At 32.6% G+C, this 17,562-nt stretch overlaps 1 protein-coding gene across 8 annotated transcripts in view; it reads right to left on the bottom strand.

Annotated features, from left to right (window-relative positions):
- Positions 1-3,292: 3,292 nt before the first annotated feature.
- LOC145303489 (uncharacterized) overlaps positions 3,293-17,562 on the bottom strand; it is a 731,279-nt gene continuing 717,009 nt past the window's right edge. For all 8 annotated transcript variants that reach the window (XM_080144908.1, XM_080144909.1, XM_080144911.1 and 5 more), the window contains 4 exons: positions 15,804-15,839; positions 14,927-14,962; positions 12,940-12,960; positions 3,293-3,485 (listed from right to left, as the gene is read on the bottom strand). In XM_080144908.1, coding sequence (XP_080001034.1) covers positions 12,941-12,960; positions 14,927-14,962; positions 15,804-15,839 — 92 coding nt within the window. In that variant the 3' untranslated portion in view covers positions 3,293-3,485; position 12,940. The remainder of the gene's footprint in view (positions 3,486-12,939; positions 12,961-14,926; positions 14,963-15,803; positions 15,840-17,562) is intronic.

Genomic DNA, 17,562 nt, shown 5'->3' with positions numbered 1-17,562 from the left:
ACGCCCTGTACAACGCCGCCTTGATACTCGAGTAGTCACACTTCTCCTCAGCGCTGAGTTGCTGATATACAGCGAAGGCCCCGCCGGTCAGCCGCAGAGGAATCACGCGCTCGACATTTTTCACGCCGGACAACTGACAATGTAACTCGACCTTCTCAACCCAGCGGAATACCGGGTCGGATCCGTCGAATTCCGGTATCAACTTTAGATCGAACCTATCCGCCATTGAAGAAAAGAAAACTAAGTTCGGAGTGGGGGGGCCGAAATAGCTTGTATGAGTATCTTGTATAGGAGACGGGGAGTCTCTCGTGGGCGACGAAGCGTTTCACTGAAGAACCACGGCAACACACAGCAAACCAACAAACAATGACAGCCACGGCGCGAAGGTAACTAACAAAGCTCAGCTGACTGCACGAATAGAAACGGAACCCAACGGTCACTAACGGAACCCAACGGTCACTGTACTGATCGCCACGAACGTCAGAACCCGACTGCCTCGCACCTCCAATGGACCGATTTTTATTCCTCAAGATGGCCTAGCTAATTTGCATCCCCGCGAGATCTCGCGCGATCCTGCGTGATTCCGTCTCTAATAAAAGCAGGCAGGCGCCATCTTGAAACTCTTTCTTCCGCTGCCTCGACCACAGGATCAGCCACCACCCCACACGCCAGGCACACACGGACCCTCTTGCGCCGAGGGCTACGGTTAGTCTCACAGTAAGCTAAAACCGTGTGTACTTACCTAACAAAAATCCAATCTACTTTTAAAGTCCTATATAAACTTTGTTTATTTTATTTCTGAATTAAATTCCTGACTATATATATATATATATATATATATATATATATATATATATATATATATATATATATATATATATATATATATATATATATATATAGCTGTAAGTCCACATTTTTACAAAACCTTATTGCTGTATTTTTTAGTAATAATATTCATCCAGGTTCTCGGCGTTGCCCGGCACGCTAATATAATACTGCACAATAAGAGTAGCGGCAGAGTTCAAGAGAAGAAACTATTGGAATATAAGGTTTTCCAGCATTTAAAAACCTCAACAGTAAAGCAGTGGGAAGTTGCTGCTTTTTTTTTAATTCGTCGGAGATATTTACGTCCAGGAAGCACAAGTATGACTAGTTCGTCAGACAACATTCCATTAAAATTCTTGTAAAACTGACACAAGGATGAAAAAAATGCGGCACTGGGACAATGGTTTATGCAATTAAACACACAAAACAGAAATATTTATAAAATTGAACAAACAAAACGGAAATATTCGCTTAATATTTTTATTTGAAATGATTTAGTTATTTGGATACAAAATAAGAGAAAAAATAAAACTGTAAAAATGTTGCAGCAAACGTTCACTCTCACAACCTCTGTCTCTTTGTGGTACGCCTTAAAAAATCAAACGACTAAGGCAAACTTAAAATTTCAAATGAATTTGAACATTCATAAACTATAGATGTTTTTATACGAAGGACTTATATGTTTCGTGGTTCTATGAATGCAGCTGTTTTTAATATACACGTTATACATGTTCTCTTTTTATTCGCTTTTACGTATTTTATTCCTTGTTTAATTTCTTTATTTGTACATTTATTCGGCTACAATGTAAAGCTTTAAATTCACATTTGATTGCTCTATGTTAACAATATAGCACACAATAATTTCAGTTCCAATGATAACAAATTAATTTTGTAACGCTTTGTGTTTATGTTTAATTAATCCTTAATTCAATCTTATTTCCGAGTTGCTTTAACTTGGATTTTGCGCGGAAGTTAAACATTTATGGTAAGGGTTGTTTATTTGACGCATTATTATTAAGAGTGGGATTTGCAATCTGGATCACATTTTTAAATTTTAGACAGTTACAAACAGATGTTAAAAACGGTGCATAATGAAATAATTTTTTATCTCCTATGGTGATGACATTTATTAACAAGGTCGTTTTGCTTTATGAATGAGGCAATAACACTTCCCCCCTCAATGACCTGTAAATAATACAATCTTTTGATTTTATACACGATGATCGGGAAGGTTAGAGTCTAAGCCATATTAATTTAATAATGGAAAAAATCGGGAAAGGGCAACAATTCTTAATCCTTTTTAAGACCCAATTTATACGTGACTAATAGTTGTGTTCTAGATTTGCCATTTAGGGTTAAGTTCATTTTTGTTTTATTTTATTTCAGTGTAAATTTTCAGAAATCAAAGGACACTTTGTTGGGCTCAACATTTTATCTCTCTATGAGATACATAGATATTTGAGTGATCAAATAAATTTTTCTTTCACCTCTCCTTGAAGAAATTTAAGTTTCCACTCCACAATTATCTTCCTTGTTGCCTCTTGGTTTTACCAGATTCCATAGAGCGTTAAGTATCCAGGTAAGTGATTTTGCTTGCGGTTAATCACTAGAAAACGTTGCGCCATTTCCCGTATGATCCAGTGTATAAACATGTCGAGATGATCATATTTGGTTTTGGACGCTATATGATTTTGAATATTTGGTCCTAATTTACTTCTAAGGTAAATTATCCTCATGCCGGACGGAGAAACAGTATAAATAACACCAGCAATAAACAGAGTAAATAACAACCGTTATCAAAAGTCCATATAACATTAACGAACAAAAATTGCTAATAACGCAAGTAACTAAACAGTGCAACTTACATGAGCAATCTAACAGTGCAATTAACATCAGTTAAGAAAAGCGATTAAATATTACAAACGATCAAACAGTACAAATAACACAAGAAATTAATCAATGCAATAAATACCAGCTATCAAACAATTACAAATAACACCAGCGATCAAACAGTACAATTAATATAAGCGATCGAACAGTACATATAACAGAAACGATCAAAAAGTAGTTATAATACGAGCGATCAACCAATACAAATATCACCATCGATCAAACTTTACAAATAATAAAAGCGAGCAAGCAATACAAGTACCTCAAGCGATCAAACAGTAGAAATAACACAAGCGATCAAACCGTATAACAAACTTAAGCGATCAAAATGTAAAAATATCGCAATCGAACCACCCATAAAAATAACACTAGCGATCCAAAAGTTCAAATAACACAGCAGGTCAAGCAGCACAAATAATGCAAGCGATTAACAGTATAAACTTAAACGATCAAACAATACAAGTAAGACTGGTGATCCAACAGTACAATAATTACCAGCGTAAAAAGCAAGCGGGAAAAAATTGATTTATGGTGATTATTAGTATAACATGAATAAATAAAGCCAAACGTCAGGTTTAAAATCATATTTTGATTTATTTCATAGAGTAAGGCATTAGAAAAGAAGTTTTATTTATAAAATGAAAATGTATATCATCATCTTTGCATAATGCATTTGGAAAATAATTAATCTAAAAAGAAGTTAAATCCAGGATAACAGATAATTTTGATTCTTGTTTCGTTTCGGTTTCACGTCAACAGAAAGATTTCTGGAAGAAAAAATGAAAATGTATATTTACAATTTATATTTAATAGAAGAAAATTTTCAAAACAACTAAAGGGGTGGCATTTTTTTTTTCTTTGTATCTTCATATAGTTACATGTTTTTTGTTTTTTTTTTTGTTTTGTTTTTTTCGGAAAAGCACCGATTAGAAATGTCGAGAATTTTAGGCGGCTTCTGAAAGAAAGAAAAAAATCAAAGAAAGAATAGTGAAGGGCAAGAAGACGAAGAGAAAAAGAACAATAATAAGAAGATGAAAAAGAAGAAGTAGAGGGGTAGAAGAAGTAAAGAAGAAGAAGAATTACAGAAACACCAATAACAATGAGAATAAGATGAAGATAAAGAAGTAGATAAAGAAGAAGAAGAACAACAACAATAAAAGAAGACGAAGAAGGAGAAGAAGAATGAGAAGGAGGAGAAGAAAAAGAGGAAAAAGAAAATGAAAAAGAAAGAACGAAGGAAAACGACTAAAATAGGTGCGTGTGTGAAGTAAAAACAACAATATAAGAAGAAAAAATAATTTTTAAAAATGACATCAAAATGAAATCAATCTTTCACCACCACATCCACTTAGTCCAACCCGGGTTTTACAAAATAATTCATCATCGTCCGTTATAACCATACACATGTCACTTGCTAGGCTTTTTAAGACTAATAAATGGCATTTGGTATAACAGTTCGAACGATTGCTGATGAGCCACGAGACTAAGTCTCAATCCGCGGTCAAGTAATATCAAAAACTCCGAAAATAATGCTTGATACCGAATGGCTAAAAAAATCATCATTAATAAGTACTGATCTAGCGTAATTGAAGTAATCTAGAGAAAGTAATAACTTTCTGTTTAATATCTTAGTGTAGGAACCAATAAAAATGGGGTTTGGCTCCTCGTCGACTACGGTTGGTCTATTAATTTTGTTTAGTTATGTAAGAGATTCAGACCATATATGACATTTTGGTGCTGGTTTATTAATTCAATCATGATTTACCTTGCGCGATATATATATATATATATATATATATATATATATATATATATATATATATATATATATATATATATATATATATTAAATTATAGTGATTCAATGAATTTAAAAAAACCTTTTTGGAAGTCAAATGTTTGAGTTTCATATCAAATATTTTTATTATTCTAAGCAAGACAAAGAATATTTTAGAAATTTTATCTCCTTATCCTATAGGGATTCGATGCCTACCATCTTTTCAGAGGAGAAAATATTAGCAAATATTTATAAAGGTATGTACCTTATTTGCTAAAGTTAGTGAGACATGGAGAATCAAAGTAAAAAATAATTGATTGATCAGAAGTCATCTTGCAAGGGAAATTGAAGAAAAGGATATAAAAATTTAGATCCAAATTGAACGGTAGAATCTGTGGTGTGTTCTTTAAAGCATAAGATTCAAGCTGTATATTGAGTAATCCACATAACTGAGTAGATATCCGGGTCGGGCATATTCCTGGAGTAATTCTACTTTATGGATCCAGTGAAAAGTATTTTAAGGTCTGGTGGAAACTTTTTTTTTCCTTAAAAACCTATTCTTATTCAGATGGGATAATACTTATAGAATATTACTGCCAGTAATATTTTATAAATCTTATAACCACGGGTTTCCATACTGTTACATAACTTTATGCTATATATATATATATATATATATATATATATATATATATATATATATATATATATATATATATACAATTTTCACGCCAAACAAGACAGAATGCCACTTTGAAGTAAGGAACTACTATAGGTGACATAAGTTACAGGGATATTATGAAGGGAGATACAGCAAAATATCTCTTTACATAACACTTGAACTTCTGCATGTCAGTACAGTTGAGAAAGTAGAATCCCGGAAAGGACTTCCAAAGTCTAGCACATCTGGGGAATAAACTATTAGAGTAGAAGGTTTCCTTACACCTAGGGATCTCTACTGTGTAGGAGTGGGATTTAGCTGCTTGTCGGGCGTGTCCGGGTATTTAGGTCGAGGAGGTACAAGTGCTTGTAGTTGGCCAGAGCATTAAAATAATTATAGAACAGGCGTATGGATACAATATCTCGTCGATGGGATAGAGGCTGAATATTAGATGATAGTTCAAGACCTATCAGGTTGGCGATTCTCTTTTGAACCCTGTCCAGGAGTCAGAGACAATTAGCAGATGAACCAGCCCAAATGTGATAACAGTACTCTATACATTGGTGAATGGTGGCCTTGAAGAGGTGCAGGATACTTTCAGGCGTAAGTAGCTTTCTAGCACGGTAGAGAGAGACCACCTATTTCGCAGCAGCCATGGGAATGCTCTCAATATATCCGTTCTTACTCATGTTCCCTGTGAACATTGGGCCGAGGAGTTTAAAAGAAGTATTTTTAGGCAAAGTGTTTTTGGCCATTGCTATTGGTGCTAGAGAATGTTTCTTGTAATTATTAAAGGAAACAAGCTTAGTCTTGACAACATTGAATGCGACCATCCATTTTTGTCCCCATTCCATTACAGATTCGAAGTCATCCTCTAGTGTTTCTGCCATTTCCTTAGATATGTGTTCATTTGTTTCTCTCATGCCTGTCTCGTTGTGTCATCAGAAAATATACCCATTTCGGAGACGATTTTATCAGGGAGGCCATTTATGAATATTAGGAATAATAAAGGTTCAAGGATATAAATGAATCAACTATTTTTTTTTTATATTTGACAAACAGGGAGACCCGGCATAGCTCAAGATTGTATGAGAACAAACGAATGTTTTACACGTCCAATAATTTTACTTCCATTAAAATCGGTGAAATTGTCCATTTTTTTCCAATCAAATTGATTGATGACCTGCTCTACTTGAAGCCATAACAGAATGCACTGGACGGAAGCTCCACATGTCTTTCCGTATTGACTTACTCTAAAATATATCGTTGTCTACATTGCAACGTACATAACTCACTGTTGCTTTTATAGAATTAAAGTTTGAAATTCAAAAATCAAGTATCATGGTTCAATTGTGTTCTATACAGAAACGTTCATTTCGAACACGCCCTGTTTTATCAACGAACCTACTGTTGATTGTATACGCCAGACCCTTTTGCTTGTGCGGTAATAAAACTACTCCAACGCACTTGCGATGTTATATTGTATAAGGGTGTTAGCTTTGGTCAAAATCGGACTGTTCTTTCTTTAATCGGATTTTTTTCGATTTTTGATACTAATTAGACACATTCCGATACAAAGCCTATCTAAGAACACTCCTAGATGAATGAAGTATAGCTTTGTGAAATTCAAAATAATCGTTTCGGAGGCCACAGGCAACTACAGACACACAAACACACACACACAAACAGCCAAAATGTGTTTTATATATAAGAAAGGAGAGAGAAAGAGAGAGAGAGAGAGATTCTTCCCAAATGAAGTAAATTGCCAAAGAGAATAATGATCATCATATGAGTCCGAGGATTCTATTGTTGGCAGTGGTTTCTCAGATATTATTCTCGTCAGGATTATTTCTAGTGAGATATCGGTATTTACAAAAGAGACTACGTGAAAGTTGTTAACATTTAAAGTGACTTTTGTGAAACCAACTGGATTCGAACTTAGAACACCCAGCTCGTCAATCCGTGTTGTTAACCACTAAACGATCTGAGGAGTAATGAGGTATCATAAGTTATTGTATAATAATAAATAAATTGTCTGACTTTACTCGAGAGCGGTTCAAAGGCTCCTTTTAAATTGCCTTTATACCGATTTGTACAGGAGGTCGCGATTTGTTGCTCTGGATTGTTCTGCTTACTCTTGATCCCCACTTTATAATGTTGCATGTTTCGCGAATAGACAGAAATATGATTTTTGTTTTAGTTTTTAGTATGGCTCCATCGGGGATTGAACCATAGTCGCTCGGTTTGTAATCGAACTTTATAACTATTAAGACATTGCAGATTATTAAATGACAAATTCGATGCATCTCAGTAGAACTAATTATAAAACTCGAAAGTGAAATAATAAAAAATTTTAAACAAATAGGAATGATTGGAGAATTTCCGTTTTGAGACAAAATATTACCAAAAAATACGATAGAGCAAAAACTGTCATTTAATAAATATTTTTCGTTTTATTTTCTTCTTCGTGCGTTTTTAATGCGCAAATAGCAGAAGTTTTTAAAAGGCCATATTAACGTTGCGTTTCAATTAATTGTGTTCGAATTGTTTTCAATCGGTACATCGACGTTTTTCGTGTGGACAAAACGTAGAAAAAATGTTATAAGCCAAACGAGAAAAAAAAAGTTTATTGCAATTATGTCTTCTGACTTTTGAATAGTGGATTTACTTTCCATTTTCTTTTCAAAGAGAAACGCTAACATCTGTCTTCAAAAATGACAGCAATTAAATCGACATATGCACGTGGGTAGGTTTGTCGACATGCTAACACGAAACAGCTACTTACAACAGGCAAAACGTTTTGTTTTTGCTTCTCATTTCTATTTCCATTTTGTTCTCGTTGTACAGCTGTAACATAGCGCATGTGTGAGAAAATCAGCAGGCGTCGTATAATAGCTGACTAGCGAAAATATTAGCAGCAGGTGTTTTAGCACCTATGCAAGTGTGCATGTGTTGATGTCACGGGAAGAAGAAGAGGATAAAAGGGAAATAATAAACACGGCACATGGTCGAGCAAAGGAAGCGACTGGACGTGTTTTGACTCTTGGGTGGCGAGAGAGAAAATGTGCCGCGTGGTCGAAAAAAGCGAAAAGGCAAGCGACGATAAAGACGAGTCTGTGAACGAGCGTTTTGACAGGCATATTCGACGCGTGAGTGATATTCTGAAACAAAGCGAACTGCGCTGTTGGAAATTACTAGAATAAAAGTGGTTGAGTGTATTTCTGGAAATATATGTGACAGTGCTGCTTATAACCGTACAGTGCAGGTTTGGATGGTGCTTTCTGCAAGTTTTTCCTACTGCTTGACCTTTCATGATAAATTTTTGTGACCAAGTAGATGTTAAGATTACGAAGTGTACTTAGAGTAGCATTTTCTTTTTAAGGCACATGTTTACACGCGCCCTTGCCTGCGTATATCGTCTGCCAAATATTTAATAATATCGACAGTATCACTCACTGAATTATCCATAACGTCCTGAACAAAGAAAGAGTAATTAATTTATATTAAGTTTCTTGATTGAGTGAAACTTCTTAATAACGAAAAAGATTTTTTTTTGTATTACAAAACAAATAAAGGAAATCAACAAGTTCGTTATTGACCGGGCAATACCGAAATGTGTGCTGGTCGAGAATTATTATAATTATTCAAGCCAAACACTTTTGTTAAGTAAAATATTTCGATATTTATTTACATTTCGATATTTATTTGCATTTAATAGTTACCAAGAAGGTTAACTTAAAAATGTTATCATAACAATTTAGTTGAAAACTTAGAAATAATCTCTTATGCGATTTTTTAAAGCCTTGTCTTTTTATCACTTTTCCAACCAAACCTAAAAGAAGCCAATCAGCCTATCAATCAATACCATAATTTTAACTGCTTAAAGATTCTATAAAAACCCCAAAATGATTGTATCAGAAACATTAAAAACATAAATCTACAATTTAGACTAAATTACGAGATGAAATATTGACTTTATCAATGTTCGCAGCAGGAAAGAAGAATGAATGAAAACAAAATCGATTCGTTTCAATATCTTTGATAAAATGTTTAAATCAGTTTTTTAAACAAATTTCTTATTTAGTGTTTTCGTAATTTTTTTTTTTTTTAGTTTCATTATACAGGATATCAACAGTAATAAGAGTGATGGGGAGAGTCTTTGTGTATCGCTCGTCATCCTCCGCTGTCGATCTCTATATCTTTGTATATCTCTATATTTCTCTTGCTATCCTAAATTATAGCTAATGTTGGAAATGTATGTTACAATGCCAGCGCGTTTTAACTATTTATAAATATGAGAGCACAGAACACGTTATAGTGCTTTTTTATATTCATGGCAAAAGCCTATAGATTCCTGGAACCGTGTCCTATGGTATAATGTGACGATATTTAATGTGTTTGGTTCTGGTGGCCTTAAGTAGAAACTGGGTAGCAGAGCCATGTTCCAGCATGACAATGATCCAAAACACACATCTAAGACAACCACTTCTTTACTGACGAGGGTGTTGGTAAAGGTGATGGACCCGCCAAACATGTCTTCAGACTTGAACCCAATACAACATCTTTGGAGCATCCTCAAGCAGAAGGGGTAAGTGCGCAAAATCTCAAATATCCGCCAGCTCCGCGACATCGTAATTGAAGAGGGTAAGAGCATTCCAGTGGCTACATGTAAAGCTCTGGTAAATTTCATGCCCAAGAGAATAAAGTTTTAGATAATGATGGTGGGCAAACAAAATATTGAGAGTTGACATGTTGTATGTCAATATTGACAACTTTTCGTAAGGCGTGTCCCCACTTTTGTTGGAAGGGATTTAATTTTTAATAGCTATATTTTGAGTTATTTTTAGGGTAAAATAAATAAACTCTGTTATATATGCTGCGAACAGACTACTTTTCATTGTGTCAATCATTTTTTCAGTGTTGTGAAGAGATATACTTAAATATTTGAAGAAATGTGAGGAGTGTACTCACCTTTGTGATACTATATATATATGTATATTATATTTATATATTTGTAGTCAACGACATACAGTCCTGTTTCGTTGTATCACAACTCATCAGTGCTGCTAGACTAGCACCTCTCCCAAGCCGAGGATTGAACTTAGAACCATCGCGTTGACAGTCAGCAGTTCTACCGAACGACCCACGGGAGCGTCACTCGTAAATTATCTCGCCAAATGTCTATTTAAACAAACATTTGTCCATGCCATCTTTCTTGCAATTTTATAAGTTCCAAATCTCAGTGACTATTGGCCAGAATTTAACAACTAAATGGTTACTGGAATATATATATATATATATATATATATATATATATATCATCCAGTATATATATACATCATATCATCCAGTATATATATACATCATATCATCCAGTATATATATACATATCATCCAGTATATATATATGTATATATATATATATATCATCCAGTATATATATATATATATATATATATATATCATCCAGTATATATATATCATCCAGTATATATATATATCATCTAGTATATATATATATATATATATCATCCAGTATATATATATCATCCAGTATATATATATATCATCCAGTATATATATATATATCATCCAGTATATATATATATATATCATCCAGTATATATATATATATATATCATCCAGTATATATATATATATATCATCCAGTATATATATATCATCCAGTATATATATATATATATATATATCATCCAGTATATATATATATCATCCAGTATATATATATATATCATCCAGTATATATATATATGTATATATATATCATCCAGTATATATATATATATCATCCAGTATATATATATATATATATATATATATATATATATATTATCCAGTATATATATATATATATCATCAAGTATATATATATATATATATCATCAAGTATATATATATATATCATCCAGTATATATGTATATATCATCCAGTATATATATATATATATATCATTCAGTAAAATAAGTGAGGATCATTTATGACGTCATATATAACAAGTGCGTGAGGTCATTTAATAAAACAGAATACAGATAGCCCGTGACTCACATTCTACATTGAAAGGTCACGGGCTATCTGTATTCTCCGTTTTATTAATTGACATCACGCACTTGAGACCATAATTAACCATGCTCTAGTCCATCATCTTACAGATGCTAAACTACTGACTGACAAACAATATGGATTTAGACAAGGCCGTTCCACAGCAGACATCCTAACTGTGATCTCTGAACGTATATACCATTCACTGGACAAAGCGGGGGAGAGCAGAGCGGTAGCTCTAGATATATCTAAGGCTTTTGACAGGGTATGGCATGAGGGTCTCCTCAGTAAAATCAGATCATACGGTATCACTGGTAGAATACTTAACATAATTAAATCCTTCTTAGATAAGAGAAAAATCCAGGTTGTCCTCGACGGTCGTACATCTAAACAATATGATATAAATGCGGGGGTGCCCCAGGGTTCTATCCTTGGACCTCTATTGTTCCTGATATTCATAAATGACCTCCCCGACAACATTGCCTCTGAGATTGCTGATGACACTACACTCTATGGCAGGCACGACAGGAAGACGAATGAACACATTTCTAAAGAAATGGCAGAAACACTAGAGGAAGACCTCCAATCTGTAGTGGAATGGGGACAAAAGTGGTTGGTCGCGTTCAATGCTGCCAAGACTAAACTAGTTTCATTCAATAATTACAAGAAACCCTCTCTACCACCCATAGCAATGGCCAACGACTCTTTATCTGAGAGTCCATCTTTCAAACTCCTTGGCCTAACGTTCACAGGAAACATGAGTTGGAACAATTACATTGAAGGCATTGCCAGGGCCGCTGCAAGAAAGGTGGGCTCTCTCTACCGTGCTAGAAAACTACTAACACCCGAAAGTATCTTGTACCTCTATAAGGCCACCATTCGCCCATGTATGGAGTATTGCTGCCACATCTGGGCTGGTGCATCTGCTACTAGTCTCTCGCTCCGTGACAAGGTTCAAAAGAGTGTCGCAAACCTGATAGGCCCTGAACTGGCATCTAAGCTTCAGCCTCTGTCCCATCGACGAAATGTTCCCTCCCTCTGCCTTTTCTACAAGTATTTTAGTGGTGAATGCTCTGACGAACTGCAATCACTTGTGCCCCCACGACGTGAGCACCCTCGACAAACCCGACAGGCTGCTAAATCCCACCCCCACATAGTAGAGATCCCTAGATGTAAAAGATCTTTTTACTCCAATAGTTTCTTCCCCAGAACAGCTAGACTCTGGAATTCCATTCCAGGTCCCTGCTTCCCTAACAGTACTGACGTGCAGAAGTTCAAGTGTAACGTGAACCGACACCTTGCTGCCCAAATCCCTACATAGTACCCCAGTAGTTGTTGCCCCTGACAGTAGCCCCCTACACCAAAGTGGCAATTTGCCTTGTTTGGGGTGAAAATGTAATAAAAAAAAAGAATTACGTCATAAATGATCCTCACTTATTTTACTGAATGATATCGCACTTTCCTAGATCTTCTCTTTGTTACAAAGAAACAAAATCTAAATAATGTTAGATAGATAGATAGATAGATAGATAGATATAAAGAGAGATAAATAGATAGACAGGTAGCTAGATAGATAGATAGATAGATAGATATATAGATAGATAGATAGATAGATATAAAGAGATATAAATAGATTAATAGATAGATGTTATAATCATTTAACATTTAAAATATTTCTAATCTGATGGAGAGATTGTTTCATGGAAATAAACCTGTACTTACTTTAGTCCTTCTTCTTTTCCTCTGCAGATGTCAATATGAAAAAAAGATGATTGAGAAATCATTACACATTATGAAATTATGATAATTAGTCTTCTACTTTACATTTTTCTTTCAGGTTATCTTAGTATGCTAGTAATTGTTGCTATTATACTAAATCAATGGTTCACTACTGGGTTTCTTTGGAGCCCGAAGTCTTGCCAAACTGTCCAGAAGCGTCCCCTAAGACCAAATGAGATAAGCTGATGCACTGTCGACTTTTAAACATACAACACAGGCATAATATATTGTTTCTTCTTTGTAATATTACGATATAGACATCATCATACGTAACCTACTATTTTATTAAAATACATAGCATCAATCGAGAATATATTTAGTGAAGTTTGTATGGCGCCAGTATGGAAGCGTCTTCAGTACCCAGTACCAGATCAGTGGACGTTTTGAAAAACCAGTTCCTGCTCTGTTTACAGTATATGTAGTTATCTGACTGATCCATGTATCAAATGACCTATCTAAATCAATTTAATTGATTACAGGATATTTCGACACATTAACTAAATCAATCACAATAATAAATATGCAAGATTTTAATAAATTAAGACGTCTCTCTACTATTTCGTTTTCGTTCTCTTTGCATTTCTCTTTCTTTATTACTCTTTGCTGTCACTCAGTGGAAGGGGACAAAGAGTACTGAAATCCCGAGAAGTTCCATTGCCGTATAAATTTCCCCAAATAAACTCTCTAAGTTGACTGGTTATAAATAACCCGTTCTACCTTAATATGCGATCGTGTTCGTCTAATCTTACACCTGTCTCATTCATATTATAACTAACACCTTTCCTACGTCGATTTTATGTGTGACCTATTAACAGCAGCATTTGCATGCAGTTATCAGATAGCTTTCTTCGGGTTGGTTGCTGTTATTATAAAATCAAGATCGCTTAACATCCGACCTTTTCTGGATACTTTGTTTTGAACTTGAAAACCGCTTTGTAAATTTAGACAAAGTTCTTTACTTGATGTCATGGAGGTACGATTTTCGCATTTTATTCTTCTTGTGACGTTCTATTATGCGTTAAATCGTCTAGACCCATTTTCCCAGGATTAAACTTAGATAGCTCAAGATATTCACAAGGTACATAACATACAATATATTAAATATTCATAAAATATTAAATATTTACAAAAATATTAAATATTTACAAAATATTAAATATTCATAAAATATTAAATATTCATAAAATATTAAACATTCATAAAATATTAAATATTTACAAAATATTAAATATTCATTAAATAGTAAATATTCACAAAAATATTAAATATTTACAAAATATTAAATATTTACGAAATATTAAATATTCACAAAATATTGTATATTCACAAAATATTAAATATTCACAAAATATTGTATATTCACAAAATATTATATATTCACAAAATATTGTATATTCACAAAATATTAAATATTCACAAAATATTAAATATTTACAAAACATTAAATATTCATAAAATATTAAATATTCACAAAAATATTAAATATTCACAAAAATATTAAATAGTTACAAAATATTAAATATTCACAAAAATATTAAATATTTACAAAATATTAAATATTCACAAAATATTAAATATTCAAAAATATTAAATATTTACAAAACATTAAATATTTATAAAATAGTAAATATTCACAAAATATCACATATTTATAAAGTGTTGTATATTCACATCATATTAAATATTCATCAACTATTTAATATTCACAAAATATTAAATAGTTACAAAATATTAAATATTCACAAAATATTAAATATTCACAAAATATTAAATATCTGGATCTGGACTAATTGAAGGGCACAACAGTCCGATCTTGTTTTAGTGTATAGTGTGTGTTAAATATTCATGAAAATTATTAATTTATTCACGAAACAGCAAATATTTGTGCTGCGGTATAAGGTTGCAGGTGTTAGATAAAAATAATACTGACCTTTCACTTTCTTTACAACTTTCACCTTTTCTGGAACTGAAAAGAAATATGATGTTTTAACAATTGGAATATATTGATACATAACAATTTTTTATGAATAATATCTCTATTTGCTAAGTGGAACACTTAAAAGCAAGCATAGCTATTTTGGATAGATGAAATGATAAGCACGTTAATGCTTTTATGCACACATTAACCCATACATTACATTATTCGTTACAAAGTTTTAAAAGACTTTTTTATGCAAAACTTCGACATAATGTTTTATATACGTCTCTATGTATTTTTATAGTCACTTTCCTCTACTCTTGCACTATTGGCCGAATAAATCGATTGTGTATCTCCTTTATGCATGTTTGTTTCATTCTCCGCAATGGTTAATATGTGTTGATCACTATGAACGATGTGAAATCTTTAAAATAAATAAATTTATGCATTCTACAAATCAGTTACATGTTTTGCTTCATAGATTCCAATCCAACCTGCTTACAATTACGTTATCTATGCAACAATGCATAAAGACCTCACCACATGGTGATTCATCATTTCTGTGTCTCTTCCAGACTCTTAGTCCGTTATATTGTGTGCAGTTTGAACAAAGCTTGAACCATTTTACTACAAAACCTTCTTCGTATATTTTCCGTTAAACAGGAGAATCGTGAGGAAATTTGGAACCCAGCCCTTTCTTAGGGATCAAGTAGGTATACTTTTTGCATTCTTTTCTAAAAACACACCTGTTGGTGTATTTTTCACGTTTAGTCATAATTCAACTAAGCTCTTTTAAGATATACTAACCATGGAACATCCATTAAAGTAGTAAGTATTTGTTGTTAGAGTATGTGAACATTTGCTGGTGTTAAATGAAAATATTACTGACCTTCCACTTTCTTTACGGCTTTCACCTTTTCAGGAACTGAAAATAAACACAAAAAATTTATTCATACGTGAGAATGTTAATTCCTGTATTTACTAAATAAAACAATCAAATAAACACAAAACTTTTATATCAATCAACGATAACGACTATTAGTTCAAAGTTTTATTATACTGTTCGTTATATCATATTGCTTACGAATTCATTAAGTAAAAGTATTGAATTAGTCTAAACAAATTAATATACAAGTGAGAATAAAGGTTTTGTAATTTTGTTCATATTAAGAATACACACACACATATATATATATATATATATATATATATTACATTCAAGCCATTACTTTATCAATTGCGATTAATAGTTCAAAATTTTATTATATAATCCCACCATATTATATTTCTAAAGAATTAGTTTTATTAAAATATTACCATTTAAATAAATAAATACATAATAGAAAATGTAGGTTTTTAAATGGTTTTCCTATGAAAAAAAAACATTAATTTACACTCAAGCTATTCTGTATTTATATCACACTCCTCAAAATTAAATACTGACGCTATCACAGTGTGCCTACATATATATGCATATACGAATGTATAATGTGTGTGTGTAATTAACCGTTGTTTTATTGACTGAAAGTTAAATAGACAAGTGCTACTTAAAAAATGGAAGTCTCGCCATTAATATTCGCCTGTAATCAGGATGACAAATTGATTTTCACTCACATTAATCGAATTAGCTCTTTATTTCTGATAGATATCCAACTGCTTTTTACACTCTACGACCAGCACCAATTACATCAGTGTAAGATATCCAAGTTTCTATGGATGTCTATCTGTCACTTTTTCTCGTATTAACGCATATATTTTGCGATTTTAAGATGTACAGTTATTATTATATTAGAGATAGCATCTGATATTTTCTTGTAGATATATTATATATATACACACATATATATACATATATATATACATATATATATGCATATATATACATATATGTACATATATATACACACATACACACACACACATATATATACATATATATATATGCATATATATACATATATGTACATATATATACACACATACACACACACACACACACACATATATATATATATATATATATATATATATATATATATATATATATATATATATATAGGAAATTTATTACTGTGAGTCCAGAATGAGTTTACAAATTGTTTCAACTAGAGGAAAATCCTCAAAGAGAGGAAAAATCCAACTAGCATCATCAGAATTCATAGATGGACTAAGTTATAAAGTCAAATAAAAATGGAAAGATCGTAGATAAAGGGGAGTTAGAAAAGAAGGGGGAGTGGTGGGGAGAGGACGTTGGAGTTTAAAGTAGTAGGAGTGTATTAAAAAAGAGAGGGGTTTATAATTAAATATTAATTATGTGTAAATTCTTATATACGTGTTTTTTAACAGTTTAAACTTAAAAGACGCTACTTTTGTTGATAACGGCATAAGTAACAGTTAATTTAAAGGATCACCATGGCAACAGGTTGGAAAGTTAATGTTAGTGAAGGAACGGGTTGAAAATGGGGTTTAAAGTAATTTAGCCGGGCGGAGAGAGATTGAAAGATATTTATTGTTTATAAAATGGAAAGAAAAAGAAAAGGAAATAAGTTAATGAATTATACTTTACAGGTTTATTTTAATAGTGTGATGATATATATAATTAAATATAATAAATAAATTAGCCGGGCAGGTAGAAATAATACGTTACA

The sequence above is a fragment of the Euprymna scolopes genome, chromosome 19, assembly GCF_053919585.1.
Source record: "Euprymna scolopes isolate OS-2025 chromosome 19, ASM5391958v1, whole genome shotgun sequence".
Lineage (NCBI taxonomy): Eukaryota > Metazoa > Mollusca > Cephalopoda > Sepiida > Sepiolidae > Euprymna > Euprymna scolopes.
This window is presented reverse-complemented; position numbering and strand designations above follow the sequence as displayed.